Source organism: Equus przewalskii, chromosome 17 (assembly GCF_037783145.1).
Source record: "Equus przewalskii isolate Varuska chromosome 17, EquPr2, whole genome shotgun sequence".
In the NCBI taxonomy this organism is placed as follows: Eukaryota; Metazoa; Chordata; class Mammalia; order Perissodactyla; family Equidae; genus Equus; species Equus przewalskii.
Window position 1 is genome coordinate 67,946,403 of NC_091847.1, and position 26,667 is coordinate 67,973,069.

Here is a 26,667-nt window from a genome sequence, read left to right on the forward strand (position 1 = left end):
GGTGCCTGCACAGAGTAGATAGTCACTAAATATTTATTTTAATAGAAATGAGCACAGATTAGTAAAAAGGAGAACTATTTAATAACTCAGAGTCATTGGATCTGTTAATGATAGCTGATTTATTTAACTAACAATTGCATTTGTCTAATATGTACAAAAGAACTATGTTGAAATAACCTACAGGCCACTGATACAAAAAAGCTGAGAAATGTTGAATACTGCTTTTTAACTCCTATTATAAGGAGAGACAACTATACTTAGAATATAGTTAATCAAAACCCCATTTCAGCAAATTCATTAGCATACTCTGTAAGAATGAGCTGGTCATACATCAATTTTGATTAGAATCTTAACATTTAGAATCTTATGATAAAAATATTAGTTAATTTGGCATCTCATTTAAACTGATTGGCAATGTTAATATTTTTAAAAATTTTTTTTAAAGATTTTTTTTTTAATTTTTTTCCTTTTTCTCCCCAAAGCCCTCCGGTACATAGCTGTATATTCTTCGTTGTGGGTCCTTCTAGTTGTGGCATGTGGGACGCTGCCTCAGCGTGGTTTGGTGAGCAGTGCCATGTCCGCGCCCAGGATTCGAACCAATGAAACACTGGGCCACCTGCAGCGGAGCGCGTGAACTTAACCACTCGGCCACGGGGCCGGCACTGGCAATGTTAATTTTAATAAAATTTTTCAATACTCACTAAAGAGCCTATATTTGAATATTCGATTTATTACTCTTGATAATGTCTAAGAATTAGTTTATTTGCTCAAGAGATATAGTAGACCTTTATACAAGAAATATATTTGATATTAGAAAAGGTAGAGACTAAACTAAATTATATATTCATTTAATTTTTAATGCTAATACTTGTAAATAATTTGAATGCATTTTATACAGCATGATACACCTGATAATGTTTGTACTTTTGAAAAAATTATGGATTTTCACAGCTGATTTTGCATCCAATTTCCCAGTGCATCTTTTCCTAGTATACATCCATTTCATATCTGCCAATGATATTGGTTCATGGCCAATTCTCCAATGCATATTTGCTAATGCATCACCACTTCTGTGCAGACTCACTGATGTAGGCCAATGATCAGGTGTCGGAGCCAACGTTACTCTGTCCATGATAGACCAACAACTATTGAGCAGGCTGACCATCAGTATTTTGCCAGTCATGTGACAGCCTGATTAGACTATTTAAAATGAACACTCAGAAGACAGACCATAACTCATGATGGCTAATATCTGTTGATTTACCATTCTTGTATTTCCTGGGGGCGACATCAACACCTGTGGTATGAAAAATGCATACTATAGACCATCTACAGTATTTGTTTTCTGTTTTGAAAGATGCTGATCTGCCACAGATGCGAATGTACATTCTAATGCTTGAAATACTGTATATTCGAATAGGGGTGAAAGTGCTGATGCTACTCAAATATGCATGAAATGGCAGATGCCTCCTTGGGAACACACTAGAACTGCTGGCACAGGTTCAACCAGTAAATAAACATAAAATAGCTTCTTCATTTTTAGATACAATTTTATCAAAACCAGCCTATATTCTTTCATAATAGGCAGAGGGAGTGAGAATATAAAACAGTGCTAGTATGTTAAATTTGAAGGCAGAGAAAATTAAATGTGCTGCTAATTCCATTAACCAGTTTTTGATTAGACACATGGTTGCTTGTGAAAATGGGGAAGATTTTCTGTGTGCTTCCAGTGGCTCCTTTGATTAGAGGAGTCAAAGATTACAAGGAAAGGGAGCTGACTTGGCAGTATTGTACTTGAGTATTTAGAACCCAGGCTTGTGACTTGCTGCTCAGAAATGGTAGGTGTGTGTGGGTTGGCACCAAATAATATGTAACATTGTGTCAACTATCTCTAACGGATAGGGCAGTGTTAGTTAGAGCTTTGTGTACAAGAGAGATCATTCTGATTGAGAGTATGACTTGACTACGTAAGTACGTAATGATCCCATGAACACTTGACTTTCCACATTAGTGCAATAAGCATGCTAATTTAAATTTCTGACTGATAGTCACACCTCAAATTCCAGACCAAGAGTAGTGGAGAGTTTCTATTTAGAAACTACTTAGACGCCTGTGTCTCCTGTGAGGATCACAGACAGAACTCCATATCAGCTTTAGTGAATTTTATCATGTATTTCATTTGTTTAGGGGCAACAAATAAAGTAGCATCTCTTTTTAATAATCCATCTAAATTATCTGCACCTCCATATTGCTGCTAGCAGCTAGGTTCTTTTCTCTATTTTATCTGGAGACTGTTCAGGCAGTCTCTAGGGGGTCAGTTCTGCTCGGATTCCACCTCCACAGTCAAGTGAAAACAGGTGTTCCCTCATGAGGCTGAGCACAGTGCAGCCAGCATCTGCGTGCAGCTAATTCGGAAGGCTTCCCTGCTCTTCCCATCTCGATCTTTGGAAACCATCTTTTCCACCCTCACAGGTTTCTATAACATTACTTCTTGAGGAGAAAGCCTTTAGATAGGTTTTTTGTCTTTTTCCTCTTAGAAAGCCCAAGAAGTCTTTATGCAAAAGCTTCCATCCCTCCCCAGAAACTTTAAATTGGATAATAATTCTTCCTGTAACAAAAAGTGAAATTTTCCTCACTAGCCAATGCACCCCACTGGATGACAACTATCAGACTGTACAATCGTACAGTATCTCTTTGTTTGTTTTCAAAGCTTGTGCTTCCAACAAAATCATTTAGACAACAATAAAATATTTAAAATAGTACAAAGCGAAGGCATCTTAAACATCAGCATGTTTTTGACTTAGAGCCCACTGGGAGGAGTAATTTAGTTTCATTAACTAAAATGGCTGTCCTTGTCACTCTGGCAAATCAACAGTGACTTGGGAACAGTGTCTGTGTAGGAAAGAAGAAAGAGGAGAAAGCATGCCTTTTTAACGAAATAAGATACAGACTTTGAAAATTCTATGAACGCTTGGTTTACACATCTGTAATTCTGAGGCATTATTATTAAAACTAAAACTGTCTGTAAAATTTTTATCAAACTTAGACTATTCAAGGTAGGCATGAACTTGCACCCAGAGGAGTGGGATTCCTAAATTTGGAATCCTCGGTTCCAGGTCATAGCTTCTAGTTGGACAAAGGAGAAGAGAGGCTTATCTTATCAGTATTTCTGGAATTCCCAGCTTGTGTTTCTCTCTGAAGTCAGTTTACAGGCATCCAGAGGAGTTGGCAGTGCTGCCCAGCAGCTGCCCAAGTAGCAACTGCAACAGCTGGATCAATAAAGCTACTGCTGTAACAGAGAGAACTGCCAAGACCCACGAAAGGTCTAAATAAGGAGAGGTCTGATTTGTTTTACTTGTAAAGAAAAGAAGATGAACCCTAACAATTGTTTCTATGCTATCTAAGATTTTCAGATATTTCTGCTTGCAATATCACAAAGAAACTGGAACAAGAGTCAGTCTAGAGACCAAAGCTGTTAGTTATCACTATGTTATATGATTTATAGACTATGGCACTATTCTTTTGAACATAAGAAACGTTAAAATATAGGGGACAGCTTGGAAGAAACAGGATAATAGAATCTTCAACAGCGTTTCCTCTTGACCTATTCTTTAATTCAACAAATATCTACTGAGGCCCTAATCTGAGCCAGGCACTTAGGTTGGCGCTGAGGATACAGCTGTGAAAGAAAGAGACAAGACCCCCTGCCCTCTTGGAGTTTACCTCCAGTATTTTTATTTTATCCATTAATTCTATAGTTTCTTTAATTCAAATAAATCATCTCGTATCTAAAATGCTAACAACAGGTACCACGTTGTGAATGTTCATATGAGCCAGGCACCGTTCCAGGTCCTACACAAACACTGGCGTATTTAATCTTCACGGCAACTCTATGAGGCAGAAGCTATTTCACAGATGAGAAAATGAAGGCACAGAGCATGAAATTCACTTCCTTAAAGTTTCACAGTTGAGAAGTGGCAGCCCCAGGATTGGAACCCACAGGGTCTGGGTACAGAGCTTGGGTCCTTCACCTTTCCACTCTATTGCCTCACCTTATAACAAACGCTCTGCCATGCTATTAATAGGCATTCCTGGTTATTTTGTTTCCAGTGATTTAAAAATGAAACACATCAGTACTTTGTTTTTAAAGAATAATTTTCTGTTTATAAACCGAGTATATCACCAGTAACAAATTCTACATGTGTCAGAAATATGCAGGCCATGAGAGTACTTAAAAATAAACACAAAAATCACAGTTCTCAAATCTGATTCTGAATTTGGCAGTTATAAATAATCACACTTAAAGTGTTCTCTCACCTCTAAGCCAGCATACACCATCTCTATAGAATTAAATGCCAATGATTTTGGATTGTGTGCTGAATCCCGAGGCCATGCAAAGAGACCGCTAGGATTGTTAGTCCAAACGCTGCATTTTAGAGATGAGAAACTGAGGTTAAAAGAGGTTTCCTAAAGTCACACTTGAGAACCTCGTCTCACTTAGGGACTTTGCAATATGCCCATTTGTTCTTTAACCTAATTCGAGGATTAATAGACCAAGACACAGTTTGTATAGAAAGCTGAAGATAAGATAGCTACGAAATTCTCTCCCTGGTAGCCTCTAGATGTTTAATATGAATATTGTGATTTAGAGAAATCAACATCAACATTTCCTATCCTTCACTTAGGGCAGTGTAAGGAAGGATTTAAATGTTCTTCAGAAGAGAGGATATTCACACTCAAATATGACATAAATGAAGCCAGAAAGTGGCAGCACGGTATAACCCATTAACCTTGGTGCCAAACAGATCTGTTTGAATCTTGATTTGATTTTGCCCCTTAGTAACCTGGAGACATTGGGCAACTTTTTTTCTCTGGGCCTCATCTTTCTCTTCTGTAAAACGGGGAGATGAATGTCTATTACTTAGATTGTTATATACATTAAATAGGATAATGCATTTTAAGTATTAAAACAACAAAATATACAAAAAAGTGAGTTTCAGTATACCTTGGGGTTTTCTTAATCATTGTGACCAAAAGAGGAATAGTTAGCTCACAAGAAGTAGACATCATTTTGACACTACAGGTTACACTTCAAGGCTTATCTATGCCATTTGTTCCTCCTGTCTTGAATCTCTTGAATGTTAATAAAAGTATTCCTGAGCAGCCTACTAGAACTTTCTTCCAGACTATGGCAAAAGGACAGATAAAAATTTTTGATAATAGGAAGTCTTTTTAAGCTTAAGAAAAATCCTTCATTGTCTGGCTTAAAATAACATTTTTAGTGTCCTCTGCACCCCACCTCTCCTTCCATTTTCATTCTAGTCACGCCAAACCATCTGTTGTTACCTCAAAATGCCATGATGTTCCACACGTCCATGTATCTACATGCCATTTCCTCTGTCTCATATGGTCCTCTCTTTCTTGTTCATTTGCCAAACTCTCACCCTGTCCTCTTGTACTAGTGGTAAACTCCTTTGAGGCACGACCCAGGCCTCTCTGGCACAGTGCCTGGCTCACTGAGGGCATGAGTGCCGTGCAAATGTTTGTTACAAGAATGAATGAGGCCAATAATCGAGTAGGGCAATACTATTGTCATTTAAATATGAATTTCATAGTAATGCAAGGAAATTTATTCGTGCATTTGTATACTGGCTCTCTAACAAAGACTGAAACACAGACTTAAAAAAATCTATTGACCGATGGCATTACTGTTCAAGCGGGATTATGGTTTCACGAAGGATCAAATTGAAAGGACAACCTTTATTTGGATATACGTTTTGGAGATTACTCCTCTAAAATATTGTGTGTCAAAAAGTTTGTAAATCTAGATTTATTATTTTTAACGTGAAAACCAGACATCTGACACTAGCCAAGCATTTTAGCCATAAGTAAAGTGCATCACATGGCACATAGTTGGTGCTTACTAAAATATTTTCAAAACAATACCACATGATACTCAGTGGAAGAGAACATATTTAAAATCTACTTAAAAACATTTTCATCAGAAGATCACATACTATAAAAATTACTCGTGTTACATTAACGTGACTGAAAATTGCTATTTTCCCCATCTTTTTGTCTCCACTATAGTTCCCTGACACTGGAATTTATTACCCCACACTTTAGTAAGCCTAGAACCAGTGAGAGACTCAAAAGTAAGCATTCAAGGTATTAATCCCTTCCTAGAGATAGAAAAATAACCCAAGCTACTCATAAAACATCAGTTGATACCATGAATAAAAATAATTGTGCACCATCCACTTGTTAATATGAAATGTTTAGCACGTGAATTTAAGAAAGCAAACTGGAAAATGATAAAAATGCTAAGTTATTCAAAACCTAAACTATTCTTTAAAGTTTAACTCATGTCCTATCTCCTTTCTAAGGTTCTCCCTACTGACTACCTGCCATTTGATCAGTCACTCCTTTCTGAATGACTACACATCACGACTTTTGGTCTGATTATTTTGTGTATATATATGTTTTCACTCTCCTAAAGGACTATGAACTCCTTCTCAAGCAAAAGAGATTATCTTATAAAGTTGCTTAACTAACCACACTGCACTGTGAACACAGTAGATGCATAATAAATATTTAGTGGTTCTTATTTGTTAACAAATGCCAAATGGGGATTTGCAACCAGAATCACGGAGACTGTTTTGTGCTACTATTATCTGTAGTTAAACAAACCCCCAAGGCAAGAGTGTATTCAAGAAAGAACGGAGTGGACAGTGTTGAGAGGGGAGTCAAGACAGAAGGATCGCATTGCGGACTGATTCTTCATTTGAAAAATAGATTGTCTCCTGCTCCCTAGGCAGTCTGCTGCTGAGCATAGAGGAGCTACAGTAACCAGATTGGTTTATTAAAATATTGTCCCTTTAGTTCACCATGACTCATCATTATGATGAAGCTGTGATTCTGGGAACTGAATGTGCTAGATTTGCTATTCTCATGACACCCAACAGAATAACATAAAACTTAATTTTTAATGACTTCATATTCAGTTTAGTGCCATTGTATAGCTCAACCTCTGTATGGACCCAACGTCTAATAAAATTTGGTAATGCAAAGAACTGTCATAGCAGTCCCTTTGAGCAATGGCCTGCTCTAAACCGCTTGGTATTGAATTTGTAGATCTGTCTCAAGGAAATGCTCTAGATAATTAAAAAGTCCTTCTCCATCCTTCAATATCTCCCACCTCACTGCCCTGCTCAACTAAACCTCACTGCCATGTTAACATGATTATTGTCTGTTTTATTCACTTCTAAACCCTCAGAACAAGAAGAACCTGATACATAAAACGTTGAATTAATGGATGAAAGTCACTTGACATATCAGTTATTTGGAGAGCTGCAAGTCTAAACCAAGGACTTGAACTTCAGTTTTGTCTGAGACCAGGGCTAATGATGAAAAGTAATAGGGCCAATGAGAATTACTCGGTCACCATTTCCTTTAGCAATGGCTTGGACAGACTTCATGGTTGCCAGAGGCTTACTTTTTCCAGAATATTTTCCATTGTGATATTACTGCCTGGGAAGGGGGCATCTTGTTGGAACTGCCTTCTAAAATTTTGAGACTCTTACACCTCTTGGGTGGAGCAAGTGTGTGTTTATGGGGGCAGGAGGTTGAGGTAGGTGGAACTGAGAGAATACCCAATAGATTTCACAAGGAGTCTGGTTTCAACATCACTGTTGAGCCCGAGATATGAGTGTCCAAGTGAATCATATTAATGGTGTATATCACCAATTGGCTTGGCTCAAATGCTGTGAACTTTGTTGAATATGCTCATGTAATATCTATGTTATAGTACAGTGATAGAGATTTAAGATACCATATTTTATAAGAATTATTGAAAAATCCATTAAACTCTATTAGAAAACCTGGCTTCTGATACAACTCTGGACTAAGAAGACGCTTGGGAGGAAAAAAAAATTTAAAATATTCATTAAGAAACAACCTTGGGGCTGGGTTTGGCAGCCTGGGTTGGATTCCTGAGCGCAGCCCTACACCACTTGTCAGTGGCCATGCTGTGCTGGCAACCCATGTATAAAATAGGAAATGATTGGCACAGATCTTAGCTCAGGGTGAATCTTCCTCAGCAAAAAAAAACAAACAAAAAAGAACCAGCACTGAAACAATCTACATACAGAACCACAAAACAACAACAACAAACCACAAAACAATTGAAAAATAAGCCAAAGATCTGAATAGTAAAACTCATGGACAGAGACAGATCTAAGTTTTTGTGGGAACTGAGCTCATACAATTTAGTGGAACTTCTTTAGAAAAAAAAATAAGACAACATTACAAATGCACAAGTATGTACAGAAGCCTGGAAGGGGCCTGTGCAAAGTGAGAGGCCCTGAAGTTGAAGCTACACACGTTCCATGATATCACAGCCTCTGCATACTGCTGTGGTCAGTCTGCTCATGCAGGACTGACAATGTTTATAGAACAGATTTTTCAGGTAAATCCAAGTCGGGAAAAATAAGATAGATGGAGAAAGAAATGTGGGAAGCACAGGGAAAGAGGCCACGGTGGCAGCAATGAAGCTGTGGTAACTAGGCACCGGAGTGGGAACAAGAAACACTAGCAATGCTGACAGCAGAAGAAAGTCTATTTTGAGGGGAGAGAGGAGAAAAGAGCTTCGCCTTCTGGGAACCAAAGAGCTATTTAAATCTGAGAATCCAGTCTAGGGTCATCACTCTGTCATGCTAAAGGCTTATCAACCAGAGGACAGCTATTTTATTGCTAGAAAATTGCTAGACAATTGTGGAGCTCACCCTGAGGAAACAGAGTAAATGCTGGGGAACATTTTACCATCTCCCAGTCTCCTCCTCCCATCTCACCTCGCATTCCTCTCTGCTCCCCCCTCCCACCCTGTCACTTCCACACCAGTGTTTCCACACAGATTCATCCTATGAAATAGCACGTCCATTTGGATGAGAATCGTATGACAGGAGTGATTACATAAGTAAAGTCCATCTAACTGAGGGCATTGTGCACTATCGAATTCAAAGACTTTCAAATTTCTTATCCATAATGCATTCAATTAGTCAACTGGCTTGAGTCAGGAATGATTTGAAAATCAAACATTCGGACCAGATTGGAGACAACCGTGTCCTTTTCTTCTGATGAAGAAAACACAGACTTTGGAGCCATCCTTTTCCCAACACACTAAGTAGTGAATCATCCAGATCATGAGTTTGTGGTGGGTAGAGACCAGTCTTGCTTATCTTTTATCTTAATCTCTGGTCTCTTGCTCAGTGCCTGTCATTAAATGGGTGTTCAATGAAGAATAAGAAATGAGCATTTCCTGTGAATACACTAAACGCTGTGGGATGAGGTGCTTGATGTCCACCATATTAGAGGCTCCAAAATTACAGAGTATTTTGAAGGATGCTGACATCTCAAAGAACATAACCTTGAAGAAGAAAAAGGAGTGAGAGAGGATGCTCCAGGTCAATTCCTGAAAGTTAACTTATCACAATTCTGGTGCCCGTAAGACAACACTTGACACCAATTTAGTAAGAAAGGGAAATGGACCCAAAGTAAATTTATGTGAGAGATATTCACGAGAAAAACAAGTTTAAGAGTGCAAGCAGCATCCATTCAACCCTATGTCCACCACCACTCACGTCTGTGCCTGCCGTGTTTATAATGACCTACAGTCATAAACAAACAAACGAAAACCTTAAAATCAGGCGCTTTGTCTATTATTTATGGAGGACAGAAATTTGGTTATACATCCCAGGAAAGAAATCTTTTGACATGTTTTAAAGTCTCCACATTTCAGTTATCTGAAAAATTCAACATTTCAGCATACAGATTCGTTAACCAGACACCTCAACTCTTACTGTAGTTGAGAATTACAACTTTAGCAAATTTTAATTTTCAATTGTAGGGAAAAAACGTTTATTCCAATCCATAATCTTTGCTGGCTTCAGAGTTAAAATAGCTCCACCCTAACTACACAATCCTACAAAAGTGACTTTCTACAACCCACAAAATAGGCATGGTATGAGCTCCCCCTACTGGTAGAACGCTACTCCCACTTCAGGAATCCAGTGAGGAATGGCTCCTGCAAGCTGGAGCATTAAAACAGAGTTGCAACTTAGGGTTAAAGAGGAGGAAAAGCTAAACAAGTTTTAAAACACCAAACAACAACCCCAAACAAAAAGGAAAACAACTCTACTCACTCTAAAATAATCTCTGTGAAAGAAACACGCAAAAGGCACGTTTACAAATATCTGACGGCACCTTTAAGTTCCCACCCTAGAAGGGACAGGCGAGTGAACTAAAGAGTAAACAGGATGCTCTGTTGTCCTCATTTGCATTCAGATGTAGCAACAAGTAGACCTTACTTGTAGTGATGCTATATATCGCTGGTAGAATTCTTCCCTCTAACAGCACAGGTGAGAGGCTACCGGCTTTAGAGAAATAAAACAGAACAGCACCATGGAGGTTGAACAAAGGGGAGCTTGAATCCAAGGGCCTTATGTTTTCTGAACTGAGGAGTGACTTCTGCTATGCTGCTATGTGAACTGGGAAACTAAAAGTGGAAGCCATAAGTTTTATATTTCAAGCCAGTCAAATTTGTTGTCTCCAGAGAAGAAAATCCAATGTGAGAATCAATGGTAAATACAGGTAAAGTGTTATTGTGGGGACATTCACACTGACAGAGCAGAAGAACTTCTACAAAGGTGTTGCTAGTGATAAGCTGTTACAGAAAAAATATAATGAGAGAAACAGAACTCCCACTCTGTGAGTCAGCAGAAGGGAGCTGTTTCATGATATTTGCTATATTTGTAAGGCTGCAATTTGATTATATCTGATTCTGTCTGTTATCACAATCTGTTACATATCCTACATAGAATATAAATACATAAAACCATTTAAAGGCCAAATTATAGAGCTGTCTATTTTTATATTTTACCTTTTACTGCCATACCAGTGATGAGGCTTAAGTGGTACAAATTTAAAATGGTAAATGAAAAACAAAAACTTCCCTATATCCAGGCTTTGTTGAAAAGCCACTGGTTGAAAATCCCAAAAGTACATCAATCTGCTTCCCTCTTGAAGTCTGAGAAAATTGCCTGAGATGAATACAATAGGCTCAATGCACGGGCTTTGGTTTTTCAAAATGATGCTTTTATGAAACATTTTCATGTCTTAAAAGTAAACCTATGCATTCATTCATGTTGAATGTGTATGGAGAATTTGAGGAGTGCAAAATGAGGTGACTGAATTGTTATCTTTTTTATTTCCCCTTTCCAGATCCTTCTTTACATTAGCATATAACATTTTGTTCACACCAATGTCAATACAGAAAGAAATGGAAAGGAATTTGAGTGGATGTGGGACACCAGTACATCTGTCTCCTTCTTGCCATCTTTATTGCTACCACCCTAACCAGGTCAGAGTCATCTTTACCTGTCCCCTGCAATAATCCTTTTAGCTGGTTTCTTTGCTTTCTCTCTTGTTTCATCTATAATTCATTCTCCACACAGCAGCCAGAGTAGTCTTTTAAAAATATAAGCCAGATTATATTACTCCCCTTCTAAGGCTTCCCATGACACTATAAATAAAATCCAAATTCCTTACCACTTCTCCACTCTTCTACCATTCTCCTGCTCACTCACTGTGCTCCAGCTACACTTACTTTCTTTCTGTTTCTGGACTTCCCTGAGGTCTTCCTTAGGGCATTAGCCTTTGCTCGTCTGTTTGGTCTGAAGGCCCTGCCTCTGGATCCGGGCGCACCTATCTTTCTTACAATTCAGGTGTTCAGGGAACATCTCACTGTTCCCAAAAAACCCAGTCACTCTGTATTCCATCACCCTGTTTTACTTCATTAAAAGAAATTATCCATCTTTACTCGTGTTTCTATAATTGCCCCATTTGAAAGCAGCAAACCTAGAAGCAGCAGGCTATTTAAAAGTATTCTGCCATCTATTTCTTCTCATTCCCAGTAACCTCGGGGAGGAGCATGCAGCTACCGCATTGTTCTTTTGCTTGGCCTTGTCCCAGAGGTACGAAAATTAGAAACTTTGTCAGAGGGAATGCTCCCTCAGCATTATCAGTAAATACTGTGTGCTAGAAATGTCAGAAATAGTACTTTTAAATTCTCAGATATTTCGAGCTGAAAACTACTTAGAAAAAGTTAGAAAAAAAATCTCTGAATTTAGAAAAATTTAAGTCGTTGTTGGAACAAACACATGATTCAGCGTAACAGAGTCCCTTTCATCAACTAATCCAGCCAATCCTCTGTAATTCAAAAAACGGGCATTGCCTTCTATGATCATTTGCAGGTGCAGGAAGAGGCACCGGTTCCTAGTCGGCGATGCAGTGGCAGGCAGAGGATCTACTCAACCAGACCAGGCCTTTAACTGTCAGTTAAAAAAAATGCTTGAGTGGAACTAAGCAGCTCTGGATCTGAATCCTGCTCCTCTTCCAGACCTTAAAAAATGTTTGTGTTCCATTCTGTTCATCTTTATCCCCTTGTGTAATTCTCTCCTCTCCCCTTAGGCGTTATTGTTCCTACAGAGAAAGCCATCAGAGGAGAGTTCCATGAATGCCTATGCTGTCATACAATAGCAGCCTCAAAACTCTTCACTAATTTTTTTCTTTGAAATTAACACATACTGCCCAACATATATTCGAGGCTCATCCGTAATTATACGAGAGCAAATAACAAAAGAACTTGTGATATAGATTTTTTAAAGACTTTCCTTATAATATATTACCTTCCTGTAGAAATTCCCAAGATTTGCATTACGACAGGTAAATTTTTGTGAAAGAGACTGAGAAAGGAGAATAATTTCAAAGTGACGAAATCTATTTCTATAGGAAAATTCTTTGAAGTTTCAAGCTTGAGGCTTGAGTACTCGTAGTCTAAGGTTCAGCAGGAGACTCAGCAGCTAGAGTTGGCAGACCATTCCTCAGGTCTCCACGTGCCCTACAACACAGAGCAATAGGGAGAAGACCACTAATAAGATTGCAGAGACCAGGAGACAAATGGATGGTTTGGAGCAGAGTTTCCCAAAGTGTGCACCATGGCTTACAGATTCCTTTGATTTTAATATCTTTAAGGAAAATGTTTCATGGTCAGGGGTTCTTGCAAAACACCGTTTAAACAAAATTTAGCATGCTTCTTTACTGCAAGACTTTTCAGTCTGTCATATGTGATTAAGGTGACCAATTGTCTCGGTTTTTGCACGACTGAGGAGTTTCCTGGGATGTAGAATTTTCAGTGCTAAAACCAAAAAAGTCTTGGGCAAACTGGAACAAGTTGGTCACCCTATATGTGACTCTTCAAAAGGGGTCAAAAATCTGCTGCATTTCTCAAGCTCACTTGACTGGATACCCTTTGGTATAACAGCTTCTTGAGGCATTCAAGTTCCACAGAACACATTTTCAAAAGTGCTGGGGTAGGGGGAGGCTGTCTGATCTTCCACCCAGCAGCATGGAACACTGATTTCAACCTTTTGTCTTGTCTGGCAAGAAAAAAACTATTTTTCTAATGAAATATCCTCTGGCGACAATAAATGCTGCTTTAGATGAGGGAGAAAAATGTGTGTGGGGTAGAGTTAGGAAGAAAATCCACGTCTGGAACTCTTTTAAAAAGATTGTCTTCTCAAAACATATATGTGTTGGGGGTAGAGAAACAATCGAAGGGAGACATGCGTTAAATGAGGAAATACTGTATGCATTAATATGGAAAGAAATGTTAAGAGTTAGAACATATGAAAAACCATACAGCCTACCCAAGCCTGAAGCTATTTAAAATTCCACTTTTTTTGTTCCTTAGTTGGGCACTAAAACTCTTTTTCTACAAAATGTTGAACATCACTGCTTTCTCCTTTTTCCTTCTGACGTTTTGCATTGAAAGTCCTTTTCTCTCACCAGATTGCTCTCCTGTTTTGTTTTGCCAAACTTTTCTTTTTTATCGCCCATAAATATCTTCTTTTATATCTGAGCACTGCATAACTACATTGCTCCAGTTTCATCTATGGGGGGAAATGGATGGAATAGGAGAGCACGGGGAGGTGGGGAAGAGCTGTGACTCAGAGTTGGTGGAAGAAATAGAATCACTGCAGATTTCTGAAGGAATGACATCTCTTATGGCATTTCGATGCCTACACTCAGCAAGTTGAGGGCCATAGTTAGCACTACTGGGAGGTAGTAGAGTGGCCTCTGTGTGCACAAATGCACCAATTAACTGCTATTGTAGGAGGTGACATCACCACCCTACCAGATCATTCATCCATCAATTTCACAAATATTTATGAAGCACCTACCGCAGGCCAGGCACAGTCCTATGAAATTCTGCTGGCTGCATCTTCCCTTTCAGTCTGATGGCACTGAGGTGACTTACTCTAAAATCATTTCCTCTCACTTCTCCCTGGCATCACACGGCGGCGCCATTTTCCTCCTCCATATACGGTTGCATATTTCATAAGTTAAAAGCTGAAGCTCACAGAGTTCTTCTCTCTTATTTCATTAAACCAAGAAAATTTCTAGATGTAAGGAACTAATATCCAGGGTTTTATTTTCCAAGTAATATTCTTTTATGGTTAAAGTACATTTTATGTGAGCTAATCATTGTAATTCCCTGGAAACTCAAAAAAGACAGGCTTTTTTTCACTGCTTCAATGTCAAATGAAGGCATCAAATGAATTTCCAAATGATTCTCTTCTCTGGCCAAAGTCATTTGGTATTTTAATGAGCAATTTGGATGTGGAATAAAGTATTCACATAGAGTAAAATTACCTCAATTACCTACAAACTAACTTACTAGAACCCTAAAATAACTTTTTTTTTTTCTTGGCACACCACTTTTAGGAGAACGTGGTAAATCACAAGTGAATAAGTTGATATACTACTATCAGATGCCGTGCACTTCACAAAATAAAGGAAATGCAAAGGAGAAGCCTTCCAGCTTGGGCTGGCCACCTGTATTTTTGGTAGGCTCCTCTTGGATTCTCTTGATCCTCCTTAGGTCCTGGGTATGTAAGTGGGTGCTTATTTTTGAAGCTGGTTTAGGTTTGTGAATATCACTTTCCTGCCTTATTCTTGGTGGGATGGATCGTGCTTTTACTTTTTTTGGTTTGTTATTCTTCAGTCCGCTTCTATTAAGTTAAAATAGTCCTACAGTTATTTTAGTACACGAAACTCTGTACATTCAACTTTTAGTTCAGAATTTCATATAATTTAAACTGTAGTATGCAAAGGTGAATGGAAAAATGGAAACATTTTGAAATTTAAGCACACATTTTTGCTATTCATGTTACAACCTTGGTTCAGCTGAGCAAACATTTAACAAGGTCCTACTAAGCAGGGGGCCGTGTGGTCTGCGTATAGGGACATTACCAGTAAATAGCTCCAGGCACATACGCAAACAGATTAGTTCAATGAATCAGATTGGCAATGCAAAGTAGAACTGATGAGAGATATTTAGTCCAAGCAAGGGATTGAAGGAAATCTTCCTGTAGAATCTGATCCCTGATTTAGTCTTGGAAGATGAATAATATTTAGGCAAGCACACAGGAAGGGCTTCAGGAAGAAGGAAGAGCATTAGCAGAGCAAAGAGGCAAGAAATCTAATGGCACTGTATCCCAAAGAACTACTGTCAATGAAAAAGTATACTGGAGTATCAAGTCTGAGGTGAAGAAGATTAATAGCAAGAATGGAGAGGCAGGCTTTGGACCAATTCTGGAGGTCTTTGTATCTCTTACTGGGAAGACTGACTTTTATTCTAAGGATGATGGACAGCCATTGTTGGGTTGTAAGGAGGGGAATGACATGCTCACATAAGTATTTTATATAAATCACTCTGACTGTGCAAGTAAGAAAAGTTTTAGGATGACAAGACCGGAAGCAGAGAGACCTGTTAGGAGCCTTTTTTTCAACGTTATGGACAAGAGATGACTAGGGACTGAAATGGGGGATTGGTGGAGGGTCTAGAGATATAGACCTGAGAACTATTCATGATAGAAAATTCAGAGTGTGCTGATTTATAGGATTGGACTCGCTCTGTAACTCTGCCACATTCTATCTCAAAGAAGAGCTCAGCATAAGGGAGCTCTCTCTTCGTGAAAGGCCAAGGGAGTTTCCTGAATCAATGCCTGAACATGGTTGGACAGCATGGACCTTGGAGGCAGTAAGAGCAAGAGCTTGTAGGCTACAAGCATTTAATATCATCTCACTATTTAAGATGCAGTATAATAACTCTACTACCAATTCCCTTTTTTCTCTCCACTGCCAGCTGTGTTTCTCTTTCATTATATTTAAAAATAACACCTACTTTCAAAGATAACCACATTCAAGCTGCTATTATGGCTGTCTTTTGAGTAACTGAATAAAATCCTCAACATTGTAAACTCCAACTCTTAAGGATTAGATCTCAAAATGCATCACCAAGCTCGAAGAATTCAGGAAAGATGACACTATACAGCTCAACATGTCTTTTCACCAAGTTTCCACCACTACCATTTAAACCAAGGTGTCAGAAATTCTACTTGCTAAAGGTCATGTTTTTCTGTCAGTGCTACAGTCTCTAGAGAGAATGGTCCGCGTAACTGGAATGACACTTGCCTTAACTCAATGCTTACAAGATCATGCAAAATTTTTCAATTTACCCAGGACCAAATATGTGCAGAGTACATCACTTTTGTGTCAAAGTCATCCTAGAAATGGGCTCCTGCTTTAACTGATTACGCTAATAATGGTCTTTCTGTTTGTGATCTTCACCAAAAGAAGGTAATGACAGAATACCCACAATGTGAGCCAAACTATAGAGTTAAGGAATGAGAAAAGCAGCTGGAAAATGAGAGAAAACAGGGGGAAAGATTAAGTTTATAAGCAGTATTATTTAATTAGGAATGGATCCAGTTTAAATGATCCATCTGCAGAACAAGTTCTTGGAAGCATCAGTTCAGCCTTATTTAAAACCCAGTTAATTCCCCTTTTATTCTTCTCAGAGAGAGATCAGCAAGGAATACAAAACTAAAAGATTTTTCAGAACCAGTTTACTAACTGACAGTCATTGGAATAATTCTTTTGGTTTGACTCATTGAGCCAGGATGCTAACATTATTTAAACATATTGTTTTCTATTTATTCTTGGTTTTTATTTAAATCCCAAAGCTATAACAAGTGTGTAATTTACCAGAGAAAATGAAATTGCTCTTTGTTAAGTACACATTGAAAATCATATGCTACAATATGTATTGTACATTTAGTACAGTAAAAAAAAGCTATATTTTCAAATCCAAATTTGAAACAAATTCAATGCAATTTGGCATGCACTGCAGCATGCAGAGATTCCTACGTATTAAATACTATCTGTAACAAGTGAAATTTTCTGCTTGCTTAAAAATATCAAAACAGGAGAAGGAGATCTTAAATGAAACCCCAAATACAAAAATATCTTAAGAAAATAAATGGATTCGACCACAGTAAAACCTATGATATCCATTCATTGAGGACCAATGTCCCTCAGATGGGTAGCAGACTGGTACATGTAAGACAGACAAAGGATTCTCTAGAGAACACACCAAAAACTCCTGCAAATCAACAACAACCAGACAAAAGAAACTTGATCTTTTCTCTTTTAACTGTAGAAGTCTTCTTCCCTTCCTCCTTTACTTCAACACATTCTCAATGCAGATCTTGTAAAACTGTCAGTCAGGCCCCACATCCTCCTCGGCTCCAGACCCTCAATGGTGCCCAGCTCACTCACAGGAAGAGCCAAACCCCAAAGGAAGGTCCCCCCGACCTCTCTTCTTCATCTCCAAGCACCCTCCTACTCACCTTGGTCCAACTACCATCCTTGATCTTCCTGGAACACCCCAGTTATGCACCTGCTTCAGAGCTTTTGTATTTGAAGTTCTGGAATGCCCTTCCCTCCCTTATTTGCAAGGTTTGCTCCTTCATTTCCTCCTTATCTTTGGCCAGGCCTTTCTGGTCACCCCAAACAAATTAACAACCCCCCTCACATTCTCCTGGCCCACTTTTCCCCTCCTACATAGTACTCATTACCATCTGACAACCTATATTTCCTTGTTTATCTGTTTACTGAGATATGCTCTGCCAGGGCAGGAATTTTGTCTGTTTTGTTCCTTGTTTTAAATTTTACAGACCCTAGAGGATGCCATGGTGCAATGTCCGTATTTTCCCCTTCACAGCTGCCAGGAATGTTGTGTACAGACACTTCACTGCTGAGTCCCTCTCCAAGTCTAGTCTGCAGCTGAAGAGAGACACCTGGCCCGAGGTAACTCTCCCTCTCTGGGGTCGCTCACATCAATGACGATCGGTGGGGTATAAAGGCCCAGCTTCACTGCCTCGATTCAGCACAGCTCTTAGGGGCCATCCCATCTCCAGAGCTCCACATGGACCTTCCCGTGGCTATTTTTAACTGCACCAGTTCAGCTTCTCCCTTTGCCCAGTCCTACTTTCTTCCCTTCCACAGATGCTGATCCTGAGAGCACTGCTCAGTAAACTTCGAATGCACAAATCGCAATTTCAGAGTATACTTCCCAGGAAACCCTGCTAGGATCACAGTTGAAAAAACTAAACACAGAGAGTCTAAGTAATCTGTCTGTGGTCACACAGCTCTTAAATGGTGCAGCCAGGATCAAACCCACAGAGTCTTGTTCCAGAGCCTGTCTTTTTGACCATTACTTCCTGCTGCTACTCACATAACCATATTTTTTTCCCAAGAATTTAAAGCATATTAAATACCTTAGATTGAATACTTACAAAAGAAAAGGAATGGGATTAGGGATTGGGGATGAGGAGAAAATTAACAGAAGAGAGTAGATGGCAATCATTATGTGCCATCATTATGGACTGAGGAACATGATTAACTTACATAACAGACAATGACAAAACCCATAGGGGTTTGAGTACTACATTGAATAGAACAGATGATTCAAAACTAAAAATGAGAGTGGGGAAGGGGTAAGGAGATGGATAACGAAATCTCAAATGATTGTTGATAGGACTTATGGTTTATAGAAACCACAGAATATGTGGTCTGGTGTAGTTGTTGCAAACAGCTACTACAAGAGGTAGGGTAATCTTGTAGACTATAGTTTCCTCCCTCCCTGAAGTTCAAGGACTGGCTTAGTTACCATATGAACTGTTGTTGGGATTGTGGGTAAGATGCTCATCCTTTCTGATCGTCATCCACACATCCAAAGGCTGTTATTGTGATTAAATAAATTAATGTTATGATGGTGCTTTCTATAACCCATACAGTGTTTTACACATATTATACCTGAGTATAGGCATCTTTATAGATTTATCTATTCATGCTCTGACATCCAGCAGAACTACAATAAAATCTTCCCATCTATTTTAAAAGAATCTCTTTCTAAAAAGCTCAAATTTCCCTAGAAAAACTTTGCAATGCTTAGATCCCTGATGAAAATTTCTCCTTGTAAATATGCCAAATCCCTCATATCATGAACCCCTCCCATTTCTTCTTTTTGGATTTCTATGGAGGCAATATGCCTGCCATTGTAGTTTTAAGAATACTTATTTCTGGTTTTGAAATTTTTAACATTATTTCTTATTTCTTCTTTATCTCGCATAACCGCAGTTATTCTGCTATCAACACTGTGATTTCACTTCTCTTCAAGTTGCAGAGCTGGCTGTCTCCTCTAAAGACTGAACACTGTGCCTGGGTTCATAGAGTTCTTATTATGATCTCAGCATCAATATTTTAAATCATGGACTTAAAAATCACTAATTAAAAGATTCAAACTTCTAATTAAACCCTTCAGAGAAATTATGTTCTTAGAGTAAATGGGGATAAAGAGCAAAGGTAATATAAATTCTTTTAATTTCATCTTTACTTTTTTGGAGTTCGAAGCACTTTGCATTAGTTTATTATAATCATCTCTCCTATAAGTAGATAGCATTCTCTTTTACTGATAAAATAAATGAATCTCCAAGGAGACTGAGAGTAAAAATCAAACAGGCATCATTCAAGTCAATTAAAAATCTAGAATGAAATCTCCTGATTCGTAATCCAAAGCCATTTCTATCACATTGCATTCAATAATTACATTTCTTTTCCTAAATATGGTTTTCAAAAACTTATATGACTGATTCAGAAGAAAGTTTATAACATCCATTTCATATTCTCAAGCAATCTCACCTAGAAATTCAAACAACTATTACTGTTCTACTGGAGAAAAAAAAGTTATTTTTATTTTTAAGATGGCAGTCACGCGTGAGAACAAAGCACAGCCATGTTGATAACAAGGTTCCTTTCTTCTCCCTTTTCGTTTTCCATCATTCTCACTTTGTTTCCCACCTTCTGTTTGCTTTTTGTGTTTTTCCAATTTCATTATCCACGGTGTTCCTCATTCATTCTACCTCGATTTCATTACTCCATCGCAATATTGTTTCTCTTTTGAGGTAAAGAGAAAGTAAAATGGATTCCAACCCATGAAAGGCTGAGATAAGATTTCAATTGCGGTTCAGATGGCTATAAGCTCATCTCTAGGCAGCTCTCAGATGTGGGACGGCAAAAGTGAGGCTAGTTTCTGCTTTCTCCCTGTATGTGGGGCCCTGGAAGAATCTCAGACCTTGCGCATGTGGTAGCATTTCTTTACCAAATCACTATTGCAGCTGAACCTATTTACAACTGATGCCTGCCGGATTTCGGCTGCAATGTGAACCCAAGGAAGAAAGTACATGGTGAGGCACGCTGTGCTTGCCAAAACTTGACCACGACGGTAAGGGGGAGAAGGTACAAATAGAGGTGAGGAAAGGGTGTACAGCAACGCGGAAGAAACAATTATTTAGCCTTATATAAGAATATTTTATGGAGTAGATATTCCATACCTTGTTATTTACAGCATATTTAACATTTTATTTCTGCAGGGGATTATTTTTCTTTTGATAATTAGAATCACAATTTTTCCCATTGTCTGCTGAGAAGAGAATTTACATGTAATCTCCCTGAGTGTAAAGAACTGTGTCATATTCAGCTTTACAGCTCTAGAAAGCTTACCTTAGTACCCAGGTTATATTAGGCTTGTTCAATTCAACCAATTTCCTGAATATCATCAAATCCACATTAGAAACATAAGGATTTTTTTAAAAAGCTGTTTTCCAGTTTTTACCAATATACATAATCAGAAATAGCAGACGAGGGTCTACAATTTGTTGCAGTGTAAACATTTCTTGTTCTCGCCAAAATGTGTACGAAGTAAATGTCTTAATTATGGGCATCCAAGAAATATTATACAAAGATAATTGGCTCAGGACAATTTTGCAGGACAAATTTGAGAATAAATTTTATTTTATTTAAATAAAAACATTTAATAACTGGATTTGTACACTGAAGTTACCATAATAACAATTACTTGGATAATTAAAATAAAAATCAGGCTTTCATTATGTAAATAATGGATGTAAATTTAATTTGAATTTTTGCTATATATATCTCACATTAATCTATTAAAGTATTCTCTTAAAACTATATAATTACATAATATGTATAAATGGACCCAGAGCTTCATTTTATCGAATGAAATAAATATATACCCATTGTTTCTATGCTGTGTATCTTAGAGACATTTTATTTCTATAGACATGATCATACAACTCCCCATGAGATGTTATTAAAATTTAATTGTGGACTCTTCCAGACCTATAGCAGGATAATACATTTACAATTATTTTAATGGTTAAAATATAGTTTTCATTTTGCTGGGCTTTTTCTACTTTTAGGAGTCTAACAAAAATCTAATCAATCCAGAAATATTTTTAAAAGAGGGTAATGGAAAATATTCATAGCTTAGTGTTTATAATAAAACTGAAAGACTGAGAGAGAAAAGCAGGGGTTAAAAAGCGTCCTTTAACCACCCACACACCCCAGGATTTTGAGAGGAGTGGCCTTTAATACTTTTTTCCTACTGCAGTATTTGTTGCTTAAGGAAGTCTGTGGGTGGATAAGATGTTATTATCCCTCCTACACACACCCGTTCTCTTATTTACAACATTAAGTCTCTGTATATAAGTACTTGAAACACCAACCCCCTTCTTTCAACTCCTCTCTGAGATTCTTTGGAATTTGGTCCACACATTAACACGTATTAACTTCCCATAGGGCAAATATATAGTTAATTATAGTTCATCCTGACCTTTTTTACGAGTGATAGCCTATCCAAAAGGTTATTTGATGTAGATGCCTTGCCAACTAAACATTTTTTTATCTTTTTATATATATATATATTGGGTTTTTTTTGAGGAGGAGGATTAGCCCTGAGCTAACGTCTGCCACCAATCCTCCTCTTTTTGCTGAGGAAGACTGGCCCTGAGCTCACATCCATGCCCATCTTCCTCTACTTTACACGTGGGATGCCTGCCACAGCATGGCTTGCCAAGCGGTGCCATGTCCACACCTGGGATCCGAACTGGTGAACCGCGAGCAGCTGAATCGGGATGTGCGCACTTAACTGCTGGCTCCACCGGCGGCCCCTAAACATTTTTTTAAAACCAGAATTCCATAAACAGCAGGACTTATGTTCAAAACTAATAGTGAAAAAGGATTCTTTATATTGAGTTTTCTCTCTTTTTTTCGGGGAGAGATGAAGACTATTGGCCCTGAGCCAAAATCTGTTGCCAATCTTCCTCTCTTTTTTTTGCTTGAGGTAGATTGTCCCTGTGCTAACATCTGTGCCAGTCTTCCTCTATTTTCCATATGGGATGCTGCCACAGCTTGGCTTGACCGGAGGGGTGTAGGTGTGCATGATGGGATCCAAATCTGTGAACCCCGGGCCACCGAAATAAAGTGCGAAAACTTAACCACTACGCCTCCGGACGGCCCCATTAATTTTTCCTAAACACTAAGCAGATACAGTCACTGAAATGGGAAAAGCCAACCTTTCAGATTTGTAGGCAGTATTTGTTTCTTATTACCCCTGCAAATTACCTTTAGGGATGAATGCAAATGTGCAGATCATGTTGGCGACACAACGAACATGTTTTACCTAAATAAAGTTAGCCTTTTGAATTATTTCATCTGACTAAATAGATCAATAAAGATTTTAAAACTCTGTAAAACGTATACTAACAAGTTAACATAAATTTTATGAAACCTTTTATCCCTTTTATATTGTAGTAAAAATGTTCCCTCAAATGCAGTAAATGACAGATATGCCCTTGTGCAAATGGGTTAAACTTAAATTATTTTAAAAATAATCAAGTCTAATCTTCATTGCTAATGTAACACTCATTCTTTTAAAAAATATAGGCCAATCTAAGGAAAGTAAAAATTGATGTATTTTTAACGTGATTTTGGGTTTGGAGGTTTAATGATATCATTTACGACAGTCACACATATAAGTGTTTTGTCAATAAATTTGTTCACTTCACTATTCCGATCAACGCATTCTAGTTGGGAACTATATTAACTTTTGTTAAAAGAAATTGTAAAAATAACCATTAACCATCCAAAGTGCTTGCAAAGAAGCCCCAATTATTAATTAAGTATACATTATTGAGAATATAACGTACAGACCAGCAAGAACAGTCTCAGGTACTTCAATCACTTAATTCAAAGGAAAGTGATTCTGCTCCTCTGCCACCTTGGCATAGGGCCTTGGTCAGAACACAGAGGCAGGTCCATCCCGTGCATAGCAGAGGTAGCAAGTCAAGCATACTCTACGTACAAGCCAATGGATATGCGAACTGGAATTGTGCAGGCCACTCCAAAGTAGGCTTTTAGGTTCTAGTTACTAAGCTTTTTTGGCATTTTTGTAATAGAGTAAAAAGATTAAAGAAAATTAAAACCATCAGTATTTCAGAGCAAAGTAACATATAGACTAAAGAAAAAAGTAATTCAGTAAAAACCAAACCAAACCAAACCAAACACTATTCAGTCTCTGATTAAAAAAAAAAAATTTTACACAACTAACTAGGAGTAAATATTTATTTACCACAACTTTCAGAACAATAACTCTTTAAAAAGAATACAACTCAGAATTAAACGGGTTACACGGTCTTTTTTCTTTCTAAAGCAATTATCTCTTAAGAAGTTCTGTGTTTTTTCCTCTCTTACTAAAAAGCACCTATAATTGAAAGGAACAGTAGGAAAGTAGCTTCCAACTAGTGTACGAAATTTAAGTTAGAAACATCATGTTCATGACATTAAAATTATTTCCTAAAAACATTACCTTATTCAGATTACAGGATAACATAATGAACCAAGGATTTCAATGTAAAATGTAACAAGGAAGAGTGAAGCTGATGTCACTTCCACGATCATGTGCTAATTACAGTGAACAAAAGCTGGAAACTAGTGTCTGACACATAAACCACCCCTTATTATTTTAAAAAAAGAAGAAATGATGCATGATATTAGGAGGAGACTCAGAAAAAGTGTATCATACTGATGTTTCAACAGAAAGAGCAATGAAGATACGTTGTGCTTTGTAGTCTGGTTTGTTAAGTTTTGTTTTTAAAGATGCTAAAAAGTTAAGACTTGCTTCGTGAACAGTGGAACAGCTGAAGGTTAACACAATATCTGCCAAATTAGGCAGTCTACATGTAAAACTGAATAGCTGGAAAATAGACAGAATTTTGCATAGAAACTTCTTCCTTCCCAAAGCAACCTTTTTTAAGTTGATTAATTTCTTAATATTCCAATGGTGAAACATTCACTCAAGGAACTATCTTTTCTCCTTTTTTTTTTCCTCTTTAAGATTTAATTTGTTCTAGAAGTTCTTCTTTTCAAAACCTCTAGGGAAGCTTTTTTAGGAACACTATATTAATCAGCTAGAGAAAACAAAAGCACAAACTTGATTTCTTAGAAGGCAGTGAAAGACTATCCTAACATCAAATAGCTGTCCAATGTCATGTGACATTGAACTCCATTTCCTGCTCACATGCTACTGAATCTTGTCTCCTGTTCAGCTTTAGTCTTTATGGAAAAAACCCGTGCCCCAATATGCTGCTCTGTTGCGTTCTCTGGGTATTTTGCTTATTTGAGCTAGTTAAGCCTTTCATTACATGAAGTGATTTGACAAATCTTTCAAGTGTGGCCCTAACTAGATACGGTGTGCAGTAGACATCTGACTTTCCTGAATCCAAGGCCTTCATCTCCTTATTATTTTTTTTATCAAGTTCTGCATTTAAAAACTAAACTAAAATTTACTTGGAATCATACATTTAATAGTTTTATCCAACTTAAGCAAGGCCTTGAGAGAATGATTGTGTTTTTATTCTTTCTCTTTTTATTATTCTTGTTGAAATTATATCTAGTTTTTTTTTGTTGTTATGTATAATGGTGAGATTTTGCTTAGTTTTCATTTGGAAAATCACTTTGGGAAATTTATAGTGAAGGTTCAATCCATAAATAAAATCTTATTTGGCAGTAAATATATTAGATCAGATTTTGCAAATTTCTGCCTCTCTCTAATCTTATACACTTCCTTAAACACACAACTAAATAATGAAAATATAAATGTTATTTTAGTAAAAACAACTATAGATTAATTTAGTTAAAAAGATACTATCTTATTTTCATTGGCTTAAATTTTGTTTATCTTTTTAACTTTTCTTTTATGAACTAAAGCTCCTTCAGTTTCAAATGCTTATTTCAATAATTAAGATTTCGTTTAAATGATAGTTATGTATATGTTAATATTAATACCTAGTAATTGAGGGCAGTATTACATGTTTTAAAAACTCAATATTTAAATGATTTCCTCATGAGTTTTCTGCTTTGCTAATATGCTTGGAAGCTTCCATTAGGAAGTTTTCACATGCATATATATCTCAAAGATAACTCAGACACAAACAAACAAAAGAATAAGGAAGATTAGATGAAGATAGAGTTCCTAAGTATGATTTTATAAATATATCAAATAATTTGCATAGTATATACATTTATCTAATAAGGAGAATGATACTTTTTTGTTTTCCTTTTCCTTAAAATGCAAAATGTAAATTTGTCTCAGATATCTATAATGGCAAAGATATGAATAAATATCCACAAATAATATCCACATGTAAGTTTTCAAATATATAAAAAGGAAACTCCTACCTCCATCTCCAGATCCTGATCCTGCATCTGGGGGGAAAAGAAATACTTTGTTTTTGCTTGAAAAACATATTCAAAAAACATTTAAGTCTTTTTTAAAATTCATGATTACTTTCTTCATTAAGATAGTAGTATAATTGAAAAAGTTACTAATATTTAATCATATCAAGTTAATGTAATTTCTATAACATAACATAAAATAAATTCCGTTATTTTCATTCTTAAACTTTGTGAAAAAAGTACTATCTAGCTTTGGAATAATTTCTAAATTTCACTATGTAAAATCTCTCATATTTTTATTTTATTCAGGATGAATTTGGCATCATTAACAAAAAAAAATTGAAAATGAGATGCTTATAACAAATCAATGAGATTTAGAAATAAAACAGTTTAAGACGTGTTAAATAAACTCATAATTAACGCTTATATTCTTGTAAATCACATTTGCACAAAGAAAAAACAGTTTAAAATGAATACCTTTTTATATAATTCCTATTATGTTTTCCAAATAACACAATTATGGATGAGTCTATCTGCAACCAAAAGCACCCTTTGTTTTTGAAACCAGCTGAAAAGTAAGCTTAATTTTTGCCTTTGTGATTAAAT

The 26,667-nt window shown here is 37.1% G+C and overlaps 1 protein-coding gene across 1 annotated transcript in view; it reads right to left on the reverse strand.

Annotated features, from left to right (window-relative positions):
• TMEFF2 (transmembrane protein with EGF like and two follistatin like domains 2) overlaps positions 1-26,667 on the reverse strand; it is a 225,789-nt gene that overhangs the window by 183,723 nt on the left and 15,399 nt on the right. Inside the window, exon 4 of the mRNA XM_070581697.1 lies at positions 26,065-26,091. Within this exon, the coding sequence (XP_070437798.1) occupies positions 26,065-26,091 (27 nt within the window). The remainder of the gene's footprint in view (positions 1-26,064; positions 26,092-26,667) is intronic.